The sequence below is a fragment of the Plectropomus leopardus genome, chromosome 19, assembly GCF_026936395.1.
Source record: "Plectropomus leopardus strain MGB_pleo_1.0 chromosome 19, ASM2693639v1, whole genome shotgun sequence".
NCBI lineage: Eukaryota > Metazoa > Chordata > Actinopteri > Perciformes > Serranidae > Plectropomus > Plectropomus leopardus.
The window spans coordinates 25,123,878-25,147,380 of NC_142194.1; the positions used below are offsets into that span (position 1 = coordinate 25,123,878).

The 23,503-nt window shown below is 39.1% G+C and overlaps 1 protein-coding gene across 6 annotated transcripts in view; it reads right to left on the reverse strand.

Moving 5' to 3' along the window:
• itgb4 (integrin, beta 4) overlaps positions 1-23,503 on the reverse strand; it is a 35,176-nt gene that overhangs the window by 9,598 nt on the left and 2,075 nt on the right. For 2 of the 6 annotated variants that reach the window (XM_088070351.1, XM_088070349.1), the window contains exons 1-31: positions 20,046-20,425; positions 16,297-16,379; positions 15,327-15,409; positions 14,337-14,438; positions 13,439-13,643; positions 13,264-13,360; positions 12,222-12,393; positions 11,211-11,474; positions 11,011-11,100; positions 10,769-10,891; positions 10,060-10,227; positions 9,878-9,954; positions 9,536-9,744; positions 8,414-8,517; positions 8,231-8,326; positions 7,927-8,059; positions 7,619-7,744; positions 6,121-6,239; positions 6,005-6,038; positions 5,719-5,913; positions 4,301-4,404; positions 4,146-4,204; positions 3,986-4,009; positions 3,725-3,873; positions 3,055-3,234; positions 2,760-2,908; positions 2,386-2,593; positions 1,971-2,288; positions 1,687-1,856; positions 1,395-1,575; positions 52-189 (exon numbers count right to left, since the gene is read on the reverse strand). In XM_088070351.1, the coding sequence (XP_087926477.1) occupies positions 52-189; positions 1,395-1,575; positions 1,687-1,856; positions 1,971-2,288; positions 2,386-2,593; positions 2,760-2,908; positions 3,055-3,234; positions 3,725-3,873; positions 3,986-4,009; positions 4,146-4,204; positions 4,301-4,404; positions 5,719-5,913; positions 6,005-6,038; positions 6,121-6,239; positions 7,619-7,744; positions 7,927-8,059; positions 8,231-8,326; positions 8,414-8,517; positions 9,536-9,744; positions 9,878-9,954; positions 10,060-10,227; positions 10,769-10,891; positions 11,011-11,100; positions 11,211-11,474; positions 12,222-12,393; positions 13,264-13,360; positions 13,439-13,643; positions 14,337-14,438; positions 15,327-15,409; positions 16,297-16,372 (4,153 nt within the window). In that variant the 5' untranslated portion in view covers positions 16,373-16,379; positions 20,046-20,425. Of the gene's footprint in view, positions 1-51; positions 190-1,394; positions 1,576-1,686; positions 1,857-1,970; positions 2,289-2,385; positions 2,594-2,759; positions 2,909-3,054; positions 3,235-3,724; positions 3,874-3,985; positions 4,010-4,145; positions 4,205-4,300; positions 4,405-5,718; positions 5,914-6,004; positions 6,039-6,120; positions 6,240-7,618; positions 7,745-7,926; positions 8,060-8,230; positions 8,327-8,413; positions 8,518-9,535; positions 9,745-9,877; positions 9,955-10,059; positions 10,228-10,768; positions 10,892-11,010; positions 11,101-11,210; positions 11,475-12,221; positions 12,394-13,263; positions 13,361-13,438; positions 13,644-14,336; positions 14,439-15,326; positions 15,410-16,296; positions 16,380-20,045; positions 20,426-23,503 lie in introns of those variants that run through there. The other 4 variants (XM_042507485.2, XM_042507484.2, XM_088070350.1 and 1 more) reach the window with 2 other exon arrangements.

Here is a 23,503-nt window from a genome sequence, read left to right on the forward strand (position 1 = left end):
TGTAAATATTTGTAGAATATTTCGGTTTTTAGGTTGGACTCAGTCTCTTACTCATGTCATCATCGATGGGTGTGTAGACGACCTCATAAGCCGTAATGTTGCCGTTGGTCTCTGCAGGCTCTGCCCAGCTGAGCTGAGTGACAGTTGGACTGATGACGTTAAAGGCCAGACGTCCAGGTTCACCAGGCACTGGAGAAAAATGAAGCAGAAAACAAAGGGGGAATATTATCGGGTTTTCGAACATGTTTTGAATTAAATAAATGTTTGAAATAGGTCCCTATGACATGTTAGGAGAGGAAGACTCATTTACTTTATTTTACTTTCTTCAATCAATGTCACTCAAAGGGAAACTGTATCTGTTATGTAACAAATGATGATATGCTTTGTTATGTTATGTTTAAGTGCTGATATACGTATGTTGTTGCTGTTCTTTTAGGCGGGTTATATTGTTTATATTTTCTTTATATGATGTTTGACTAATCCAAACACAAATAAAAACTTAAATGACAAAAAGGAAAATGGAGCATGAACCATGTGTAAGTTCAATGTTTGCCTACTTAAATAGTTTAAAGTTTTTACTAAGTGGAGATTTACAGATACTGTAACTAAAATTAAACAGGTTGCACCAAACAAACTAGCTCTTATGTAGTTACGAGTTGATACTAAACCAAAAGTGCTACTAAGAGAGGGCAACGGGGGGGGGGGGCAGTGCCCTTTTAAATGTTAAGCCTGGACCCTGTTCTGGTGCCCATAGCTGTGGGAAATATTTTTGAATGTTTTCACCCCACATTTATTTCCAGAGATGAGAAATTGTTATCATACATGGGCAGTCATAAGTAAAATATTTTGGAAGATTTAAGTGTGTCTCTTTTGGGGTGGTGGTGGTATGTCACGGTTGTGCTTAATATATTTGGTACCCAAAATATCCACTGTGGCCCCACCCCTGTTCAAGATTAAGAACCGCCACAGTACTACACTTTTACATGGAGTATTTGCACGAGTAACTGAAAAACAAATGATAATTTGGGAGGGTGAGGTATGCCTTTATATTTTCCTGTCTAAAACTGTAATTTTTGTAAGTTATGCTCCTACATGGGATGCTACAGTTACTTCATGTCCAGGCAGCACTCCAAACGTTTCCCAGGAATTGATTTAGACATTAGCATTTCACTATAACTAAGGTATATCTAAGTTTAAATGGTGCCACCTTGTTAAGTAAATTACTAGCAACCCAGTCCAGAAGATTGAATCTCATGAATAACAAATAAAAATGAATTACCTCTACAAAATAGTCATTTTGTCATAGTTTTGGCAGGTTTTTTAACCATTTATATCAGCCAGTATCTGCCGCAGAGCCTTTCATGAACAAGTTTTACTGAATTCTCAGTAATTACCATCCTCCAGTGTTTGACAGGTAACAACGTCTGTATCGTAGCCATCTCCAATTGCATTGTAGCCACACACTCGCATCTCATAGTCACAATAGGGGTACAGGTTGGTCAACTCAGCTTGAGGAGTCTTCACATCTAAGACCTGGGCATCTTTCTCAGGGTCGCCATAGATCCAATACTTCACCTAAAATGAACAAAGACACTACTGATACAGCGTTTGAGAAATTCATTGCCTTTGACAAATTTGTTTTTTTTAACTGAAGTTGAAGCTTCTCCACATGTGGAGTTGACGTACCTTGTAACCCATGGGGCTACCAGAAAGTGGGTCCCAGTTGAGGCGGATGTTTCTGGGTCCAGTTGCTTTGGCCTTCAGGTTTGATGGGGGAGGAAGGTGACCGCCAGGGGAAGTGGCCTGGTTTATGTAACCCTTCTGCTGCATTGGGGCAGTTTCTGGAAGTCTGGAAACTGCAAGAAGTGGAACAGGTTAGAGGATGAACAAAACATTTACTTAAACTTCAGAAATTCTACAAATGCCTTTTTGAATTATCTTTAATTCAGTGCTTCTGCATTGTGTCTTACCTCCGTCAGTGACATTGACAATGGTGGTCTTCCTCTCTCCAATAGTAGTGTTGCTACTTGGGTCAAACAGCTCCAGTTGGAAGGTCTCCGGCTGGACTGGGCCTGGGTGAGCCTTCGGGTCAATCACTATGTTCTTCTCCGTCTCTCCTGGATTGAACTTCAGAGGGCCAGATAAGTCAAAGCGCTTAGCCTTCTTGGTGCGCCATTTCGCTATAGCGAGGTTGTCTGGGTTGCGAGTGCGAATCACAGGGATGGTGTAGGTTGGATCAGATGTGCTGTAGTTCTGAGTGCCCTTTTTGAACATCATCACACTAGGCTCTGGATAAAATAAAATAATGGGGAGAAGAAACTTTAGCAATCAGTGCTTTGGGTAGGAGCATGGGTAAGAGATGTAAAGTGTCTTGTGTCTTTTCACCTGGTGAGTCTGCGATGGTGACGGTAGTTCTTGGGTAGCGTCCAAGCTTGGCACCCTGTCGTGGGTTACTGAGATCCATGACAAACTGCTTGACTTGCTTGTCTTCCAGGAGGCCATCTTTCTCAGTCAGCTCCAGCAGACGAACAGGCACTATTTTCTGGGTCTCACCAGGACCATAGCTCAGGTCTCCTTCCACAGCCACATAGTCCTGAAATATCATCAGCACAGCTTAGAAATACTGTCTTACTGCACACCTGGACTTCTTTCAATAACCTGTAGCACATTCTTCAACAAGTGAGAACATCCCACAAAGGTTTTTATAGGTTTAAGGATACCAAGCTAAATGCAGGGGAGTGCATCAGCTATCAGCTCACCTTCTTATCTTTGGCTGTGAGGTCCCGTGTGCGGTAGGTGACCTGTGTGCGTCCATCTTCTATGATCTCTCTGCTTATTGGGATGTTAGCCACTCCGTCCTCCCTGCTGTAGGTGTAGGCCGGTTGGAGGAACGAGAAGATATTGGTGGCTGGGGAAGAGGAATTAGAGAATCCATCAGAGCAATCCATTAAAGCAGATTGTTCATTTTAGGTCAAAGGAGCTCGGATGAGTTAATGATATAATTTTCTTTGGTTGGTAAGGTTTAATTGGATTTTAAAGTCTGAGGTTTCTCACCATGCTCTTTGATGATGGTGATGTTGACCAAACGCTTTCCAATCTCAGCAATGCCCAGTGGCACATCTGTCGCTTCTACCAGTAACTGCTTCTTGTCATCGTCTTCATCCTTGACAAAGAGCGGTACGTGAACGTCTACTGACTCTACGCCTTCTTGGAATTCTATGGCTCCCGCAGCCTCTGCAGAGGAAGAGCAGATGAGACGACAAGATTCACTGACAATCTTCCCAGTTGTCAAAAGAAAATGTTAGCATTGTATGTGTCCACAAAGCACGAATATATAACATTGGTAAGTAGCATATCAAAATTTCTACAGTGACATGTATATGAGCTGACTTTGTCATCAGGGGATGGTGGAAGGCATGAGACTTAGGTGAGATGACTGCCAAGTTGTGACCAACAAACAACTAAATCAGGTAATTTCCACCTGTGATTAAAGCACCAAACCCAGTTGTTATAACTATGTAAAGTTTCAGCATATCCTCAACATACAAAACTTACAAATGCAACATATCTGGTTTGCAGAAATGTACAATGCCAACATTTAATCTGGTGATGGATGTGATAATACAAGCTTCAGTGAAGATCAGAAAGAGATTAGCATAGCGTTGTTTCAAAATGACCATTAGAATTTTCATTTCATCCACACACACAAATAGTTAATAATCACCTCTGTCTGTGGCCACGGTGTAGTAGCCCGGCACCACTTTGAGATCATGAACGTTTCCAGACTGGACATTCTTCTCAGTGAGTTTGACGATATCAGGGTAGCTGCTGCGAGGGGCAGATAATACGGTGTCCATGATGGTGTAGTCCTGCCTGAAGAGCACAGTAGGAGCAGAGAAGTTAAGACACGCATGACATTAAGGTTTTATAAAAAGACAATAAACTCTGGTGTTGTTTTGTATTATATTGACAGTCTGACTGTTACCTTTTCCCAGCATTTCTCTGCATTCTGCAAGAACCAAAAACAAGTGAGTAAGAGAACAGAATTCATTTCCATTTTGGTTTTAATTACGAGAGTATGATGAACAGAACTGAGTTAAGGATCATACTGTATGTAACGAGACAAGTAGTTAAACGCATCTTACCTGAATGAGGTTTTTTGCACCTTCTGGGCACCAGGAATCTGCTTGTATACCTCATTTAGCTAGATAGAAGAACATATACAGTACTCTGTGTTACAGTCATCTTTCATTCACTCAGATGTATCAGTGTCCACACCGTGAAACAAAGACACACTTACATTATCGGCCACTTCCTTACGGAGCTGTTCTGCATCTCTGGATTCGGGGCGAGACAGATTCTCAGAGAACAACCTGTTCAGCCGCATGGAGATTGGGAACGGGACTGCAAAGAGAAAGAGAAATGAGAAAAGACAGTGGTTAGAGTTGTAATTGTCATCATTTAAAAGGTAAGTTAGATATTTTTTAAACCTGGACCCCATATTTTTGCGTCCAACTGACAAATGTGAATGACATTTTATGAAACTGGTCCGGTATTGAGTGAGGCTGCGACAGCTGGTATTGGCGAAAAAGTGTTCAATGTAACCACTCGAGGCATGTTCATATCGTCGATTTGTCCGACAACATTGTTGTAAGGATCCTTACAGACACAGACCTTTCTCCCACATCTAGAGTGAGATCTTTTTTGTGGAAAAGAGAGACGGCAGGGACGTCCCTGCCCTGCTGTCTCTCAGACCACTGGTGTTCATGGAGGGCAATACCTCAAAAAAAAAGGAGGAAAGTGCATTGGCTTGCAGTTTCAGGGTGTAGTGAAGGCACAAGCTGATACGCATTGGTGTATTTTTAATACCTATGAATTTAAGGGTTTTAACTGGAAGTGAACTAACGCTGCCAACATGGCTCAACATGCCTCACTCAATACTGGACTAATTTAAAAACATGTCGTTTCCATCAGTTGCTTATACATAAAAACATGGTACCAGGTTGAAAAATATAGGGTTTACCCTTGAATTTTTAACACACCTGTTTTGTGGCAGGTCAAACTGACCCGTTTCAAAGTTTGAAAATCCAGGAAATATTTTTAATAATTTTTTGAGAATGACACCACACATACACACAAAAACAAACAAAATATCTTCTCCTACTTGTTCAGGTATTCTGTTGTAAAAAGTTTAAATATTGTTAAATAATGTAGTTTTAAGATGTAAATTTGAATTTAAATTGTCAATTTGATATCTAAAAGAAGAAAGATGTTGTTTGAAATAATCAAAATGCCCCATTACAGAAACTATTTAAGAAATGTAAAAAAAAAAAAAAAAAATGTGTTGAAACAAATGTGAATATTTTCGCTATTTTCCCTAGTGTTCAGAAAAACCAATAAAAATTATTTTTTTATTTGAAAACTAGTGATTTCTCAACAGTAAACTGTGATCTGTAAGAGATAAAAAAAAAAAACCTCCATTATACTAAATATTAATAAAATTGATTTTTACTAAGCTAAAGATAATATTCACTGAGAAAATATATACTACTTTTAGGTTACACATGCATTCAGTCAATTCGATCTGGCAACATTATTGCTGTTCATTTAAGTTGAACATAACGGGGTAAATCCAGGAGCAGCCTTTGCCCCCAACTTCTTTAGCTCAAAATGCAGTAGGTCAGTTTATTGTTGTTAGTGAAACGTTTGTTTACTCACTGATCTCTTTAGGGTTGGGCTTTATGAGAGCCTGGGGGTGATTGGGTGGTCGGTGTACGTTGTCCGTGACCTTCCAGCGAACCACATCGGTTCCTTTGGGTGGACCTGTCCTCACCATTGGTGTGTCCAGATGGTCTGAGGTGAGCAAAGACTGGCGCAGCAAATACTCATCTTCCTTGAAGCCAACCATACGACCTGCAGAGAATGCAACATAACGTGAAACCAAATGTAACATGTTCTCAGGGGGAAGGATAACTGTCACATGTGTTATGACTAAAAGTCTTACCTCTCCTGCAGCAAGGCAGCAGGGCAAGACAGCTCTGTGTCAAGACAGGACAGAGATCATGAGTTACAGTGAGACATAAAGGGAGTCATCATTTAGTGAAGTGTGAGTGTTTATACCTGGCAGCAGGTTTTGCAGCAGGCGCAGTATTTCCAGCAGCAGAGCGCCAAAAGTGCCAGCAGTAACAAGAGGAACAAGAGGAGCGGGAGCAACCACAGGAGGCTGGCAGGGGGACAATCTGAAAATTCATCACAAAAAGTAGATTAAGTTGGAAACGCTATGATACAGAACGCTGCTGCCAATCATAAACCGATACCTTCTTATAACAATTTTTGTCATTTTGTGCGTTGTTAATTGTGCAAAAAATAAAAACTCCTTTTCTTAACTCACTGAGCTATTTCCAGTTAGGTGCTTTCACACAGTTCCAGTCTTTTCGGACAACGTGCTATTGTCACCATTATTTATTTCAACTGGTGTCTGGCAAATGCTTATAGTTATGTTTTTTTTATTGTTAAAGTTTAAAGGGACAGTTCACCCTAAAATAAAAGAACATATTGAGTCTGCCTTGACATGTAAATAATGTAACTAGATAGCACTTGGCTTGCGGTACTCAAAAAGCCAAAAAAATGTACGTTTGAAAAACCAGGCAGCAATGCTCACAACAAGGTCTGTGGATTATCTTGAATAACTAGGTCAGGATTTCTGGAAAGAGACATTGCTGTTGAGCTTTTAAAATTTATTTTTTTTGGCGCTTTGAGCACCACAAGCCGGGTGCTATCTATTTCCATTATATTGGAGAGACGGCAGACAACTCTATGGTTGATATTTCCAACTCTCGACAACTTGCATCAACACAATCTTGACTGATAAATATTACAACAGGTAAGAGGAAAAATATGTTTTTTTAGGATGAACTGTTCCTTTAAGATATCCATCCACCACCAATGGAATGGCGGTGAATGGAATTTTGTCTGTAGTGCTCTTTGTACTGCAGAGATCTCATTGATTTTTTTATTTTTGTCTTGAAGCTCCTGAAAATGTGGTTTTACATGTTAAATATTTCTCTATATCTTTCAATATTAACACCTAAACGAGCAAAAAAAAATGTTAGTTCAAAAGAAAAATTTCTGAGTCCCATTTTTTTCTACCTCTGCTTCATCAGGACTGTGTGGGTGTGGTTTGATCAGATCTGATTGAAGGCAACACAAGCAAACAACCTCACTATCGTCATCAACTTTTGATTCAGTTGTCATTATGGTTGGTGTACGCAAGTACATAATATCACCTTTTTTAAACTGAGCTATGCCAACATCAAACCAGTGATGAGAGCACAGATAAAAACAGGCAGAAGTCTATATTTTGAAATAACCAAAACTGTTAGAACTGTGGCTGAAAACTGTGTGTCCGTGTAAGCTCACATTAAGAAACTAAATGAGAGATAAGAGAAGATTCAGGACTTTAAAAGCTGTATCTCACATGCAGTATCTAAAGCTCAGTCAAGATAGGAATAAAAAAACTAATTTGAAAGCACAAAATAACAACAGAAAAGTGTTTGATTAAACACCACATCAGTTACTAAATTAAGCATACGTGATACAGATTCAACTTGCAGCTCACCTTTCTTTTCGAGCACCTCGATCACTAAGTCTTTAACTGTGGGATCTGTAGGGTTTTCGACAGTGTATTTGTAAGTACAGTCGTCCTCCTCATCACGGTATGAGCACGAATCAAGCACCTTGTTTGCTGAAAACATACAGAGAGACGTACATATGAACTTAAATCAATTGTTTTTAGGCATTCGGCTATTACGTCAAAGTGCCAGCATCATCCTTGTAATCTAAAATAAGATGATAGTTGTGGGAAGAGTGTAATTAAATATTCAATAAAAAGAAAAATAAATTTTTGCTCCTCTCAGATGCACTTACATTCTTTGAGTTCATCCACAAATTTGAATTTGAAGCGACACTTGGCGCACTCCTCTGGCTCTTTCTTCTCTCCCGTCTTCCAGGCCCAACACTGGGCGCAACTCCTCGTAGCCTCGCACACACCCAACTGGGCCTAGAGGACACACACATCCAGAGAAGGTCTGGCAAGACTGTGCAGAAACACTTACTAAGGAAGAACATTATCAGGTATAATATCAGGCAAAAACATGACAAGAAATTGTGTTGCAGGTGACATGCACTCAGTTATTTATAATACACATATTTATACATGATATCCACACACCTGAAAATTTGGCTCACAAGTTGAAGTCATTTCGATACCAGTGTCGGGACACTGACAGCGGCCACACACACATAGACCTCTCCCATTGCAGACACCCTGGTGCAGATAAAGACACAGTCAGGCATCCACTGACGTGTAAGGCGACATAATAATCTACAAACAAAAAAAGTTGGCTCTACTCACGCCCTTGGTGTCACGACAAGTCAGGTTGCTCTTGGGACATTCGCAGGCATTGCCCTCCCAGCCCTCAGAGCATGAGCACCGACCCATAACGCAAGAGCCATGGTCTGATGAGAGAAGGCAGATTTAATTATTCAACGGTATTATACCTGCAGTCAGTGGTGAGTGTGTGTGTGTGCGTGTGTGTGTATCTGTCGAGACTCATATGACACTATGACAGTTGTATATGCTTCAAATATGGATGTTGCTGCAAAAAAAGTTCCATATTCTAAAACATGGAGGCTTCACACACATCTTCAACCCAGCATAATAACCAGAAACTTGTTTCCACAGAACAATATGTTGCAGCACCTAAGTTAACCTTTGACCTTTTGGATGTAAAGTGTCATCATTTTCTCCCATAAGACATTTGTGTGAAATTTTGTTAATTAGCATATGAAATCCTGAGTTTCATGACAAAAAATGTGTTTTGTGAGATCACAGTGACATTTGGCCACCAAAGTCTAATTAGTTCAGGGCTGGGTTCAAGTGGACGTCTCTGCCAAATTTGAAGTAATTCCCTCAAGGTGTTCTTGAGATATCCCTTTCACAATAATGGGACAACAGATGGAAAGATCACAGTGACCTTTGACCTTTGAGCAGGGGGACAACATACAGCAAAGGGCCGCAGGTTGGAGTCGAACCCATGGCCGCTGCGGTGAGGACTGCAGCCTCTGCATATGGGGCACCCACTCCTTACCATAGGTAACTTAACTTTTATTTGACAGACATTTAACAATGTAGATATTTGATGCCAAAGTTTGTCATGCATTAGCAGATATAATTTAGAAAATCATCAACTTGTGCTACTGTCACACTGCCACTTGCCCCAGCAGTAATAGCAATGCTACGAGACAGCAGGTTTTTCATCATCAGGAACATTAAGTCAGTCAAAATTTGATTTTAACCTGCAATAACTGTTTGTTTGGTGTCACTTGTGGGCAGCAGAAACAAATCATACACAAACTTCTGAAACCAAACCTAAGCCCTTGAAGTTATGAGTGAAAGTAGAGAACATCATACAATGACACCACACATTTACATACACCCTCAGTCAGAAATTTAATAATCCACAAAGCATCGTACCGTTGCAGAGGAAGCCTCCGTATCTTTGACACTGAGTCTTGTCGTACTGACAGTAAGGTCCTTCAAACTGATCAGGGTTGTAGCACACACAGGTTCCACACTCCAGGCAGTCGCCACGGCCTGAACAAGGTTCTGTCATGCCGGGTCCGATGCACTGACTGTTGTCCTGAGCTGAAGCACCCACTGAGCAGTTACAGTACGTACTCACCCTGAAGGAGACACACGGACAAAACAGAGAGTTTATTGAACCTGAAACTCTCCATCACTCGGCTGAGGTGCCATAACTGGGTCAAAATATAGTATTTTTGTATTCTGTATAAGAATTAATAATTAAAGTCTCACCAGCCATCATAGCATTGACACTTCCCACACACCAGGTTCCCATTGCCATGACACTTGGGTGAACCGATGATGGCGTTCTGGAGGAAAGGTAAGAGAGACACTAGGATAAATCTATTACTAAGATGTGTGAAGAAGTGACTTCATCTCAGCTGTTTGCGCGTTTGTATTATCCATGCATTTACCTTCTCGCAATCGCAGATTGGACACAGAACCGAGGCCTTGATGTCTACGGCAGCATTAAAGGTTGTAGGTTTGACTTTCATTATCCCCTCTTTGTCCTTCATAGCCACGTCACAGACAGGTTGGTCCCCAATCATTCGCTCTGCTTTGAGCCGCATCTTGAACTTGCCCTGGAGAACACACACACACACAAAAAAATGTTGAAGAACCTGTGTGCACGCTTGGCATGTAGCTGAGGGATTCCCAGCACTAACGGGTTAGAAGAACTAGTCAGGACAATATTAGACTTCTTGACAAAAAGTTTTTTTTTTTATTATTATTAATTTAATTTGATTTTTTTGTCATAAATTCTGTGAGTTATGAGGTTGAGTGATAGTCAGAAATATACTTTTGCAAAATATGATGTCACATTGAAGTTGACCTTTGACCTTTTGGATATAAAATGTCATCACCTCATCATTTTATTCTACTGGACATTTGTGTGAAATACTGTCATAATTATCGTACCAATTCTTGAGTTTTGGCCAAAAACATGTTTTGTGAGGTCACATCACCAAAATCTAATCAGTTTATTGCTGAGTCCAAGTGGACATTTGTACCAAATCTGAAGACACCCCCTCAAGGCGTTCTTGAGATATAATTTATAAAATGGTATTTGGGTCAGCCCTATTGATCTTATAAATCCATATATGTTTGTGTTTTCCTTCTTACTATTGCTCCAGGCTGGAAATCAAAGGCCCCATATTGTGCAATGCTTCCACTGGTGGTCAAAAACTTTGTTGCGAATGCCTTGGGTTTGTCGACTGTGCGGATGCTCATCTTTGAACGGATATTCTGTAAGGACATAATAGAACATCAGCAAACCACCAGTTGACTCAATTGTCTAGCACCTGCAAAAAGACAAAAAAACATCCTCTCCCACTCGACAGCTGTCAGAAGAGGTGACGTTTTACCTTAAAGGCAGTCTCCATGACTTGCAGGATATTGGACGAGTCTTCTTGCAGCCGACCGACCTCAGCAATGGGAAAATACTCCTGCAGTTTCTACACAGCGCACACAATATAAAAAACATAAATCCATGATCTAAACTCTAACTTAAACACTTGACTCCATGTTTTAGGAACGTAACTTCAAACAAATGAAGCCCACAGACCTTGTAGTACGTGTAGGAGTGGTTGGTGACAGCAAAGATGGGGATGATGTTGTGTTTGCCCAGCACACGGATCAGTGTCGGTATTGAAGGGTAATCCTGGTGTATGTCCTCTGTGTATTTGTCATTCTTGTCCAGGTGGCAGAGCTCATCGTTGCGTTTCAGGATGCCTGACAGCACGTTAGCACCGTCAGTTTCGTAGTGGAAGGCTGACTCGGTGGAGAAGACCAGGAGATGCGTGCTGAGGTTACGCCAGCCAATCCGTTCCTGGAATAGGAATAAAATGGCGAAATTTTGCATTGAGCAAAGGTGTGACTTATTGCTTACAAATTTAACATTTCATCTGTAATTGGAAAATTGGTTTATCTTTTCTTTGAAAAGTTACACGGTCTGACTTAAATCTCTCAAACCTGAGCAATTTGGCTGTTCTTTCAAAAATATCAAAATGCATCAATGAGCAACTTAAAAAGAAATGAACCAAAAATTTGAAAAAAGATTAGTAAAAGGATACAACAAAATTAATTAAAAGGAATAAAGAAAAGTAAAGATACAAAAACAGGAAATAGCCAGATTTTTTTTCTGTAACCCTTTTACATACTTATTACTTACTTATATTTTTTTCCTTTTTATTTTATAATTTTCTTATGATTTTCCCTTTCTATCTCTCTTTTTTAGCTAAGGCCATTTTCCTGGTACCTTTTAATCTTTTTATTTTCTATTTTTTGGCAATTTGAGGAATATTTCATGCCCTGTCGCTGACTGCCTTTTTTTTCTCTGTGTTCTTGGGGAAAAAAAGAATCAAACCAGTTTTCTCATGTTTCAATTGTTTATTTGCGTTAAAATTAAATGTGTTAAAATGCAGCAGCAAAATGTATGTTTTAGCTTTGATTTTGAGAGGAGTATGGGCGACATTTTCTGGGCCTGGGATTTAAACTCACAAGGTGCTTGTCAAAAGTTTTTTTTTTGCCACCCAAATTTATTTAGCTGTTTTGTGTATAATATTCTATAACTAACCTGACAAACTGCAGCCTGCAATATGGCGTCAAAACCTCCTTCAGGAGCATCCAGGTTGCCAGATATGTTTTCTCTCTGGAGTTTGTTGTTAAAGATCTCCAAGTGGGGGGTCAGCTTGATGACGTTTTGGAAAGAGAATGGAGGGTCGCTGTCGGTCCACGGCTGTTTTAATCTGAGAAGGAGGAAGGATGGACAAAATAAAACAGAAGAAGAGGAAACTGCAAATACATTTAGATTAAACTACTGCATGCATGTACATAGATAGTTCAGACTTTTTGAAGTGGGGTTATATGAGGTTCTCACACAGTACGCTCCCAGTTTGGAGAAGCAGGCTGAAGTTCGACACAGAAGCTATGCAATGTACTGCTGTGCATGGGGCCAGAAACAAAATGTATTTTAACCTCCTAAAAAAGTCCCGACTAAAAAAAATCTATAGTAGTTTAAGTGTTCTGGTTTATCAGACAATGATTTCCAACTGAAATATGAAATTATATCATTTTTTTCCAAAGCCAGACTCCATTGAGAAAAATGGTGATTTAACATTGCTGAACACAGGAGCTGCTGGTCTACTGCTGTGTCAATCAGTTATTTTGTTTGTGTTATTGTGTGATTTTGGCATGTAAAACTGTTAGCTTAGATTCCCCAAAGTCACACAATAACACAAACTAATTAACTGATTGAGGCAGCAGTAGATAAGCACCTCCTGTGTTGAGTGAGCTAAAATTGCTATTTTTGTCAATGGTGTCTGGTGGCTAAAGCTGTCGGAACAGGCTGAACATAGCCCCAATATAGCATACACTTAAACTGATACTGATTTGCTAGGTGGGACATTTTTTAGGTGGCTAAAATATGTTTTTTGCTTACTCTCATCCATAGCAGTATATTGCTTATCTCCCATGTAGGTATCTGCTTCTCCTCTCCCTGGCATCTACCTTTTGTGATATGCTGTCTGTGGGTAAGTACCCCATACAAACCAACTCAAAAAATCTAAACGATCCCTTTGACTTTCTACAGTGCCTTCATGTCACATTTCCTCACTTACTTATCAGGTCTCATGTCCGTCTGGGGCTCGATCACTTTATCCACAAACTTTCCGAATCCAATAGTGTAGTCATCTGACAGCGTCTGCACCAATGCAGCTAAGACAATACATTCACTGTCAGTATCACAGCCTCAACTTATCTAATAGTCATCACTGCCAGCACAAAGATGCTCACCCAGCTCTTTGCCCATTCTCTTCAAATTTTTCAAATCATCCTTCATGGAGTTGGAGAAGTCCATAAGAATATAAAGGTCCAGAGGGCCTTTGTCTGGAGTGAACACCTCCAAATTCACCTCCTTCTCCTCTCCTGGCAGAAAGCTCATGCTCATCAGCTGTGGGTACACTTGAGACTGCTGAAGCCTCATGTTGATTTGTTGTTTCTGAGCAGTGAGAGGAAGCACAGAGGAAAAGTTACGATATCACATTTTTTGAATTAACCCTTTAACACCTGGATAGGTGTTAGTTTTCTTGTCCTGCGTTCAGAGGCTATTCACAGGCATTTAAACCACTGAAACCTAAAGCAAACCAACAAAAAAAATGTTTTGATCTCTTTTGAGAACATTGGGAAGAAGGCAATGAGTAACTTTGCATGATATGTTCTGCAACTGCAAAAGAGAGAGAGAGAGAGATATTTCTTATTTGTTTTTGTTTATTACTTTTTTTTGTTGCTTATTTTCAGATAATTTTCTTGTAACTTTTTACACATTTATTGCTTATTTTGGGGGCATTTCTTGTTAAGATGATCATTGCCTTCTTTCCATGATTTTGAAAGAAATCAAGCACCTTTGCTCAGGTTTCAAAGTTTTTAAACAACAAACATTCAAGACAAAAAATAGTAAAATGGGGCGTCCAGTGGCTGAGTGGATAAAGCAGGCGCCCCATGAATGAGGACAATGTCCTTGCTGCAGCAGCTGTGAGCTCAATTCCCGCTCTTGGGCCTTTGCTGCATGTCATCCCCCCTCTCTCACACTATTGATCTGTCCTATCCAATAAAGGTAAAAATACCAAAAAAAATATCTTAAAAAAAAAATAGTAGAATGATGGGAAGAGAAATGAGAGTGATGAAGACTTACTTTTTCTATCTTCATGCTGCTTTTAGCCGTGAGTAAAGCCGCGCGGCTACAGCCATGGCTGATCATATTCTTCAACAGGTCACAGCGAGGGCCATTAAAGGTCTGAGCAAACAGGAAGTTTCATTAGTGAGAGTCTCCAAATAGCAGTCATTTTTTAATTCAAATTATAAATTGAGACAAATAAATAATTTTGCACCTTGGAACTGGTATTAAATCAAGCCGGTGGGTTGAATATTACGTAATTGTTGGATATTAATTGACTGTGGTTTCATACTTTAGTTTTGCTATGACAACTCCCACTCTATGATGAAGACCATAACATGCAGTTGAAAGCTCCCAAAAAGGGAAGTACGTTGACCTTTAGTGAAAGGGAAGTGCCACCTAAATTAAGAATTTCTATATATTATCTCTGGGAAAATTCAATCAATATATTTGAACATGCGCACCTTTCTCTCTCGCCAGAAACCAGAGACGCAAGTCTCAAAGATGTTTTGAAATTAAAGAGGTATGTAAGAATTAAGAAAATGGGCGTAGTTCGCCTTTAAATTGTCAAATCATAAATGGGAATAGAGTGTTTTTGCCCAATTCTTACTTTCAAGTACATGTAATATGATAACATTTATTTTGATACTTAATTTCAGTATATATCATATACTTAAGACTTCTACTTAAGTAATATTCTAATAAGTGACTTTTAACAAAGTCATTTTCTGGTAAGAAATCTGTACTTTTAGTAGTAGTACGAGTATGGCTTTCAGGTCCACCACTGGTTCAAACCTTTTATAAAATGAATCCTTCAGAATATTTGGACGTTAGCACAGGGGAAAAGTACGTAGCTACCATCCATGACTTAAAATACTAATAAACTATATGTGGTATGCAAAAAAGGGAGCAATTCTCCCTGAGAAATGCCACAGCCCTAATGTTTCAACTCAGAATTGACAGATTTGAATCCAGGTCTTTAAAACTCGTGCTGTTTTGTGCTCTCACCTCTATAGGGCAGTAGGCACAGTCTGTCCCAGCCTGCAAGCATTCTGAGCAGGTCTTGGCCCTGGCCTCGAAGCAGTAGTTTGCTGTAAGGGGGCGAGAAGCAGAGGGAGATCAGGAGGGGAGAATATCAGGAAAACTCAGAGTCACAGCGAGGCAACAAAGTGAGAATCAAACCCATGAAGCATAGCAGGAATACCTGCGGTAACTTTAAACAGACTTTGGCACATCTTATTTTCCCTCCAGTGTTCTAAATGAAACCAATACAACAGCTCCCTAACAGTGATACAGACATAAACAAAAGGTAGATATATTAAGATTTGAAAAGACTGGAACTTCACAAATAAAAAAATAAAGAAATAGTGTATATTCTGTAATACAATAAGTTATACTATTTACATGTTTGTCTACAATAATGTGCTACATGAGCTTGATTAAGTTTAAGGACGCATCAAACTACTATAACTATAAATAAAAAATAAAATTACTGGTAATAATAATAATAACAAAATTTTAAAATAAATGAAAAAAATATACCATAAAATAATAAAATGTTTATATATCATTAAATATTTTTATTTAAAAATCAATAATTGTGTAAATATCATGACATAAATTGAAAAACAATATTTAAAATATTTTCTCAGTGCTAAGATGCAGTCTTAAAATTGCTTGTTTTTTCTGATCAGATGTGAAAACCCCTAAATATTACATTTTACATTCAATCAGTTAATCCCTATGTTGGCGAGGTTTGAAACTGTTAGGAAATTTTTCCTGATGAATGACCTAAACAGACAACTGGTTTGTTTACTCTCAGACAGCTTTAGTGTTTCATCACTGATTAAGTTCATACCTCTCTGTTACAGTAGTCAGCTCAGTATTTACTTAATGTCAAATTACCCTCTGGACATCACTGCAAAATCTCTAAACTAACTAGTAACTAGTGACTAGTTATGACTCTGGGCTTCCTCACCTTCAGCATAATGACAGGTCAACAGGACAGCTAGAAGCCCGAGCCCCACTGAGAGATGTAACGTCCATCTCCCCATCTCCTTCCTGCAACAGAAACACAGTCAAATACAGTCATATTTTACATGTGCAGTGCAGCTAAAATCCACTGTAACAACAAGAGAGAGATAGAGAGAGAGAGAGAGAGAGAGAGAGAGAGAGAGAGAGAGAGAGAGACTTTTCTCTCCTGTGATTGATATCCCTGCAGACTAAAGTGTAACTTGAACCACCTGTACTTTACCTCGGTCAAGCCCTGAAGAAACTGAACAGGCCCAAACACTCCTCTTACCCTCACTTCAGTTTGTGAAAACAGCTGCTTACTGAGAATAGTTCAACATAGAAAGAGACTCAGTACTTTCAGAAATTCCCTCTTCAATAATGAAAAGTTGTTCACCCAAATTACAGCGTGTAATTTTCACTCACCCCTAGCTCTAGCAGTATCTAGTGATGTGGATAGTTTTGATGCTCAAATTAGGGTTGCAGCCATATACCGGTTTCACTGTATAATGTGGTATGGAAAATTATAGTTATCATGTTGTGTGCATTTGCTAATCTGCAATACTAATTTGAAAAAAAAACAAGTTTTGAGATGGTTTTCATGCAGTGAAAATTTCATACCGTTGTAACCATAGATCGTGTTTGGAGATATCGTAAAGATTTCGGACTACACCCTAATGCAATGGAGTTAACTGGAAATTTAGCTGTGCCTTGAAAACGCTGTTGAAAGATGTCTTTCTGCTTACAACAGAGGTAATTTGAAAAGTGGGGAAATTAATGTCCCTTAGATGGGGTCTCTAAAAATCCATTCATCTCCATCATATAATAACAATAGTAATAATAATGATAATTCTGTAATGCCATTACATTTTTTTGAGATGGTAATCATACAGTAAAATTTCATATCACTGCAACCCTAGCTAAAGTTTGAAAATTTTAACTACACCCCAATACAATTGAAGTAAATGGAAAATTAGCTGTTCATTGATAACACTGTTGTATGCAGTAATGAGGTCCCTAAAAATCCATTCACCTCCATCATATTATTACAATAATAATAATTGTGTAATACCATTAACTGTAATGCCTAGTGCCTAAACTGTGATATTTTCTGAGATGAATATCGCAAAGTAAAAATTTCATATCATTGCAACCATAGATTATGTTTGGAGACATCTTTGAGATTTTTGACTACACCCCATTAATGGAGGTAAATGGAAACATTGCTGTCTGTTGAAAATACCATTGAAAGATGTCTTTGAAACTATTTTCAACAGAAAAAGTAGTCCCTTTGAAAACTGGGGACATACATTTCCCTCAATTATGTAGTAAAGGGGTCTCTGAAAATCCATTCACCTCCATCATATTATAACAACAATTATATTTGTGAGATAACGTTAACTGTAATAACCCTAAACTTTTATTTTCTTAGACAGGTACTGAACTGTGAAAATTTCATACCACTGCAACCCTAGCTCAGAAGAAATCAAGAGATTTTGACTACATCCCAATTTAATGGAGGTAAACGGAATTTTAGTTGTCTACTGAAAACGCTGTTGACAGAATTCTTTGAAACTGTTTTCGATAAAAGAAACAGTCACTTTGAAATCTGATAATATTAATGTGGCTTGATAATGCAAACATGGTGTGTCTGAAAACCTATTTACCTCCATCTTTTTGGGGGGTGGAAGTAGAAATCTCAAAGATAAATATTTCCAAACCCCAGAAAATAAAAGGGCTTTTTTTTTGGTTGGGATCCTATTCTCAAATTAAAATATGATAACTGGTTTATATATTGACATAGGTGGTATACCTTTTGCCTCATACTGTTTTAAATTATACCAGTACCATCTGCTATTCTCATGAAGCTAACTTCAGATAGAGACTAAAGAGCCTGTTGAGGCATGATAGACTTTGATGGAAAAATCATAACAGGAAGGGACCTATACAGGGCGGGACCTGGAAATATTCCAGGCCGCATGCTGTGTAGATGCTCCACAATAACCACTTCATGATTTTATGCTGGAATTTTGGATAGAGAACAATCTGACGGGAAGCTGCAAAAATTATCTCCACCAAAGAAAGGAGGTGGCGAGTGAACAAAGGCCACTATGTGGCATGAAATGTCTCAGTAATTATCTCAGTGGGCAGATAACTGAATCTGTGCCGCCACAGCGCACTGAAAAACATTGATTTATGCTCCAAAGACTTACAACTCAAAGAAGGAATTTCTACTTGAGGCGAGAGAATAGCCTGTTCGAGTTAAAAACAGTCTGAAAACACATGGGAAAGGTACCTTAGCACCTTGCTGTGAACTTGACTACAAGTGTGTGTGCATGTGTGTGTGTGAGTCCATGCAACGGGATGTCCCATAAATCAGTGACCGAGATGTGTCAGAGAAAACAGACCAGCTCCTATGCGCCAAACTTGACCATCAGTCACAGAATATGAGTAGAGAAAAAAAGCACAGTGTTTTCCCCTCCTTCTAAGACAAAATCAGAGGCGCACAGGCGTTTATGACACTGACAATGAACGGGGAGACACTAATTACAGTTTCAAACAGACAGAAAAAAGAACTGAGTCATTCATGCTGCATTTTTTGGGTCTGAATGACACAGTGGCACAAAAAGAGGGGGCAATTTTCAGTTCAAAGCCTTAGTTGTTGTCCTTGCTGTCAACAGCATGCCTGCTAGGTGAACATACCACCACTGGGTGTGGGGCTGACCCCTGCCATGACATCATCCATAAAGAGTCTTCAGTGACAGCTTTAGGGGTCATGGTCGGGTACCTGGCTTTCACAACTGTACACACCTGGAAAATCCCAACCTTTGAAGCCACAAAGCAAACTACTACAGCAGGGCTCAACAAAATATATATATATATATATATCAGTAGATAACCTGCATACTTGCTTATTTAAGTCTTTGAAACCTGGATGGACATTACTTTTCTTGTGCTGCATTTAGACACCTTTCACAAGTATTTACACCTTCAAACTCTAAGCACATTGGTTAAGTTTATTTTGAAAAGGCAATGAGCAATTTGCCACAAGAAATGTCTACCAAATTGCAAAAAAAAAAAAGGAAGGAAAGGAATGTAGGAAATGTTTGGTTTTTTTTAAAAAAATCTAAGGGGAATAAAATCCAGAGAACATTTCTAACGATTATAATTATACATTTTAAATTATTTATATGCATAATAGTTGTAATTCTCAAGCATTTATTTTCAGGTTTCGGGTCTAATTATCAGGTAATTTGTTTTTTTCAATTTCTCCCTGACTTCTGGTTAATCCTTCTTGAATTGCTCGTTGCCTTCTTTCCATGTTTTTGAAAGAAATTAGGCTACTTTTCTCAGGTTTCACCGGGTTAAATACTGTTTCTCTACTGTTTGGTCCAGGTTCTTTAACCTGTGTTGCATTGTCCTCTGTGCTTTCATGTGGGCAATCATGCAGAGAATAATAATAATAATAATAATTTAGGAGCAACAAGTACTATCCACATCTGTCCAGAGCTTAGTCCTGCAATCCCAAAACCACATGATGAGATATAAAGTTACATAACGCACACTTTACAGCCACCTTGCTAAACAATGAAGCAGCAATAATGAGTGAATTCCGCAAGTGCTCAGAAGAACTCATTTAAGGTGAAGGGCATTGGAAACAATGGAGCCCTTAGGAAATGTATGACTGGATACAAAGAGATTACTGATCAAACAAACCTCTTAGTGCGCTCTCGCCCAGTCCAAGTCCAAAAGTCCAACAATAAATAAGAAAAAAACGAATTCCTTGTTGCTCTGCTTGACCCAAGAGTTTAGAAAAAGTTATATCCACCTGTAGACAGAAAAAAGCGTCTCCAAATCCTCGTGTCCAAGTTCAAAGTTCCAAAAAGAAAAGACTTTCAGTTTTTCTTTTCTATCTTTTTGTTTCTTCCTTCCCGTACAGTCCGCTCTAGTCAAATATTGACTTTTTTGCCCTTAGAGTCGAGTGTGTGTGTGTGTGTGTGTGTCTCCCGGCATGTGTGCAAGAGTATTTCAGTGTGCACGGGAGAGAGATATAAGAGACAGTGAGACTCAGAGCAACTGGGTGAATATGACTGTGTGTGCTGTGACTTGATCCCTCCTTTAGCTTCTGCGCACGCACACACACACACACACACACACACACACACACACACACACACACACACACACACACACACACACACACACACACACACACACACACACACACTCTCTCCCTTTCCTATCCAGGTGAGTAGCTGTGACGGAGAGGGTTAACTCCCTTCCTGTACTTCTATCTCTTCCGCGCCCTATTACAAGTTAAAAGCTCCACACCTCTGTGTGTCAAGGCCCCCTCCCTGCTGCATTCCACCCCAACAGGAGCTCACCTGTGTGGGCTTGAGAGCGAGGAGGCAGGCCCCTCCCTCCATGGCCTCCTCCCAGGCTCTTGGGAGTGGCACACAGAGCAGAACAGCGCCCGCAGGCTATGGGAAACTGCTTTGTGACTCTTGTGTTTACACAATCGTGCGCGCATACTTACGGGCACATTTTCTACTTGTCAAAATTTTGGTATGGAAATTATAATTGCCACATATCTTTTCTCCCTTTTGTGGAGGTAAAATCACTTCCTGCGCTCTGTGGAAGATGTGAAGTACCAGTTTGGGAATCTGCATTCCTGAACATGTTCGCAGTGACCCTGACATTCAATCCTAGAGCTTACTGTGTTTAATTGTGTTTCTACAGCCTTTTACAAAGGAACTCACAAAGCGAGAGTGGACTAGATTGTGGAGACAATTCCATAACTACAGGTACATGAGTTTAAATATCCTCTCGCTATGACAAGTCCCTCATCCTTTCCAGCAAAACAGGTAATTTGCCATAACCTTACAAGCCAACACATGAAAAAAATGCCTTCCAAAAAGACTCTCATGGGGTAATAAAAGGGCGTTTTCTGATCTTTAACTCTTGTAGTTAAAGGGACAGTTCACTTCAAAATCAAGAATACATAATTTTCCTCTTACCTTAAGTGCTATTTATTAATTTAGATTGTTTTGGTGTGAGTTGCAGAATACTAGAAATATCAGATGTTGAGATGTCTGGCTTCTTTCAAATATAATGGAACTAGATAGCATTCAGCTTGAAAAATAAATTAACAAATTTGAAGAGCTCAGCAGCAACATCCCTTTCCAAATAAGATAATCCACAGACCTCGTTGTGAGCAGTTTCATGCAGAGGCTATTTATTTTCTATCGAACTATACCTGCTGACCACATTACCATGCAGAAGGAAGCGTGCATCTACTCATGAGCCATTTTCTCATATTATCTCCTGACAATGTCCACAGAATCAGGCCCAGACAGACCACACAGCTTCACTTTCACGCATGTCACACGCAACAGTAGATTGGCTGAATCAGAAGTATTCTCGCCAACTGGAAATACTCTGTTTGGCGAGGGGTGCGCGCCTGGGTAGAGCCGGCAGAAAGCAGGACATGATGCAGATTACACACCAGTCACATAACCATTACAACAAATTCTGTTGCCATTCCTTGAATCTGTTGTACTATTTCGGCTTTGGCGCTTACCTACATAGACAATAGAAGATGGCATGTGAACCATAGTTTCTGCCATCAAAGTTAGACACTTTGTATACCCTACCATTCAAATCATACCAACGAATACTTCCTAAATTTAAACTCCTAACACATAGCACCTTCTATTGCCCACTGACTCCGAAATTTTGACTTTCAGAATATTGAAAAATGACATTGAACTCCAAACTCTCAGTGTCAAAATAAATTTGGTGTGATTTTTTTCATAAAATCTATAGAATGCACAGCATACAGAACATAACAAAATAGGCCCAAAACCAGCACTCTTTTTTTAAGCACTTTTATCTCAATAGAGTTTAGTTAATGAATCATTTGCAGTTTCCCTCTGGCATTGATAACTGCTCTTGTGAAACCTCCCGATGGATCCATCCAAAGTATGATTATACTACAAAGATATTCTGGCCTTCCTGACAGAGATAATTTAGTCTCTTCCTCAGCTTGTTAGGGCTCATTCTCACAGTTACGCAGATGATACATTTCTTTATCACGTACAATTGCTATCAGACCTGGTAATCATCAACCCAGTCATCAGAAGACAATGCTGGCGGTGAATGTTTCTGCAAACCACGAATACCTTACATTTGTATATATTAATGCTTCTAAAGAGATGTAGTTCTGATTACATCCATATGAGCTGACTTTGTCATGGGGAGGCGGAGGGAATGGTGGATGGCGTAACAACTAGGCGGGACGGCTGCAAAGCTGCAGACCACAGTTTGAGACCAACAAACAACAAAAGCGATTGTTTTTTAGTGAGGATTCAAGGCATTTCATTGATGATTTAAGCAGGTAAACTGGTGACTCAGTTGTAATAAACTAGTTCAGTGTAGGAATGTAAGGTTGTTGAGAATTTAACCGAACGTGTGAAATTTAAGGGATTAAACGACAGACTATGAAATGCTGTCAAGGTACAAGCAATATGTTGCTTTTAGCTTTGAGGAAAACATGCATTTGGTTTTGTTTGAAATAAGTTTTTATATATATTTTTTTTTAATAATTAATTAGATTAATCAATTGTTAATCTTTATTAATCAACTAAGGAAAGTGCTTACAATTTTCAACCCTAGTTCAGTGCATTTGATTATATAAACCAGTGATGGATATAAAAAAAATGGTCTGAAAATTCCCAAAAAACACGTTGTAATTATTAGCCTAAATCGAGTTATTATCTTCTTATGATTATTCCTTGTTATTTAGATTTATTTTTGCACGCATGTTACATATTCTGCAATAAAGTTGCATTTAATTAAATGAGCACAATCTAATTCACACAGTGAACACTTGGGGCAAGGTTATATGTTTTTGGTCTTTAAATCACTTAAAGAAATATTACTTTTAACATCCCTACATTCATTAAATAATAGCCATTTATTTATTCTGTTGGACCAGGAAGTTATAGACATTGGTTTAAGTCATGATTCACTTAAATGAGCGGACTGAATTTAATTAGTTTCCATTGTTTTTCATCTATAGCTTTTTCCTGTAACCTTAATAAATGTATTTTTCATTTTTTGATCATTTTTTTGTGTTGCATTCTTGAAGAAAGTAGTTGGAGTTCCAGATTGGG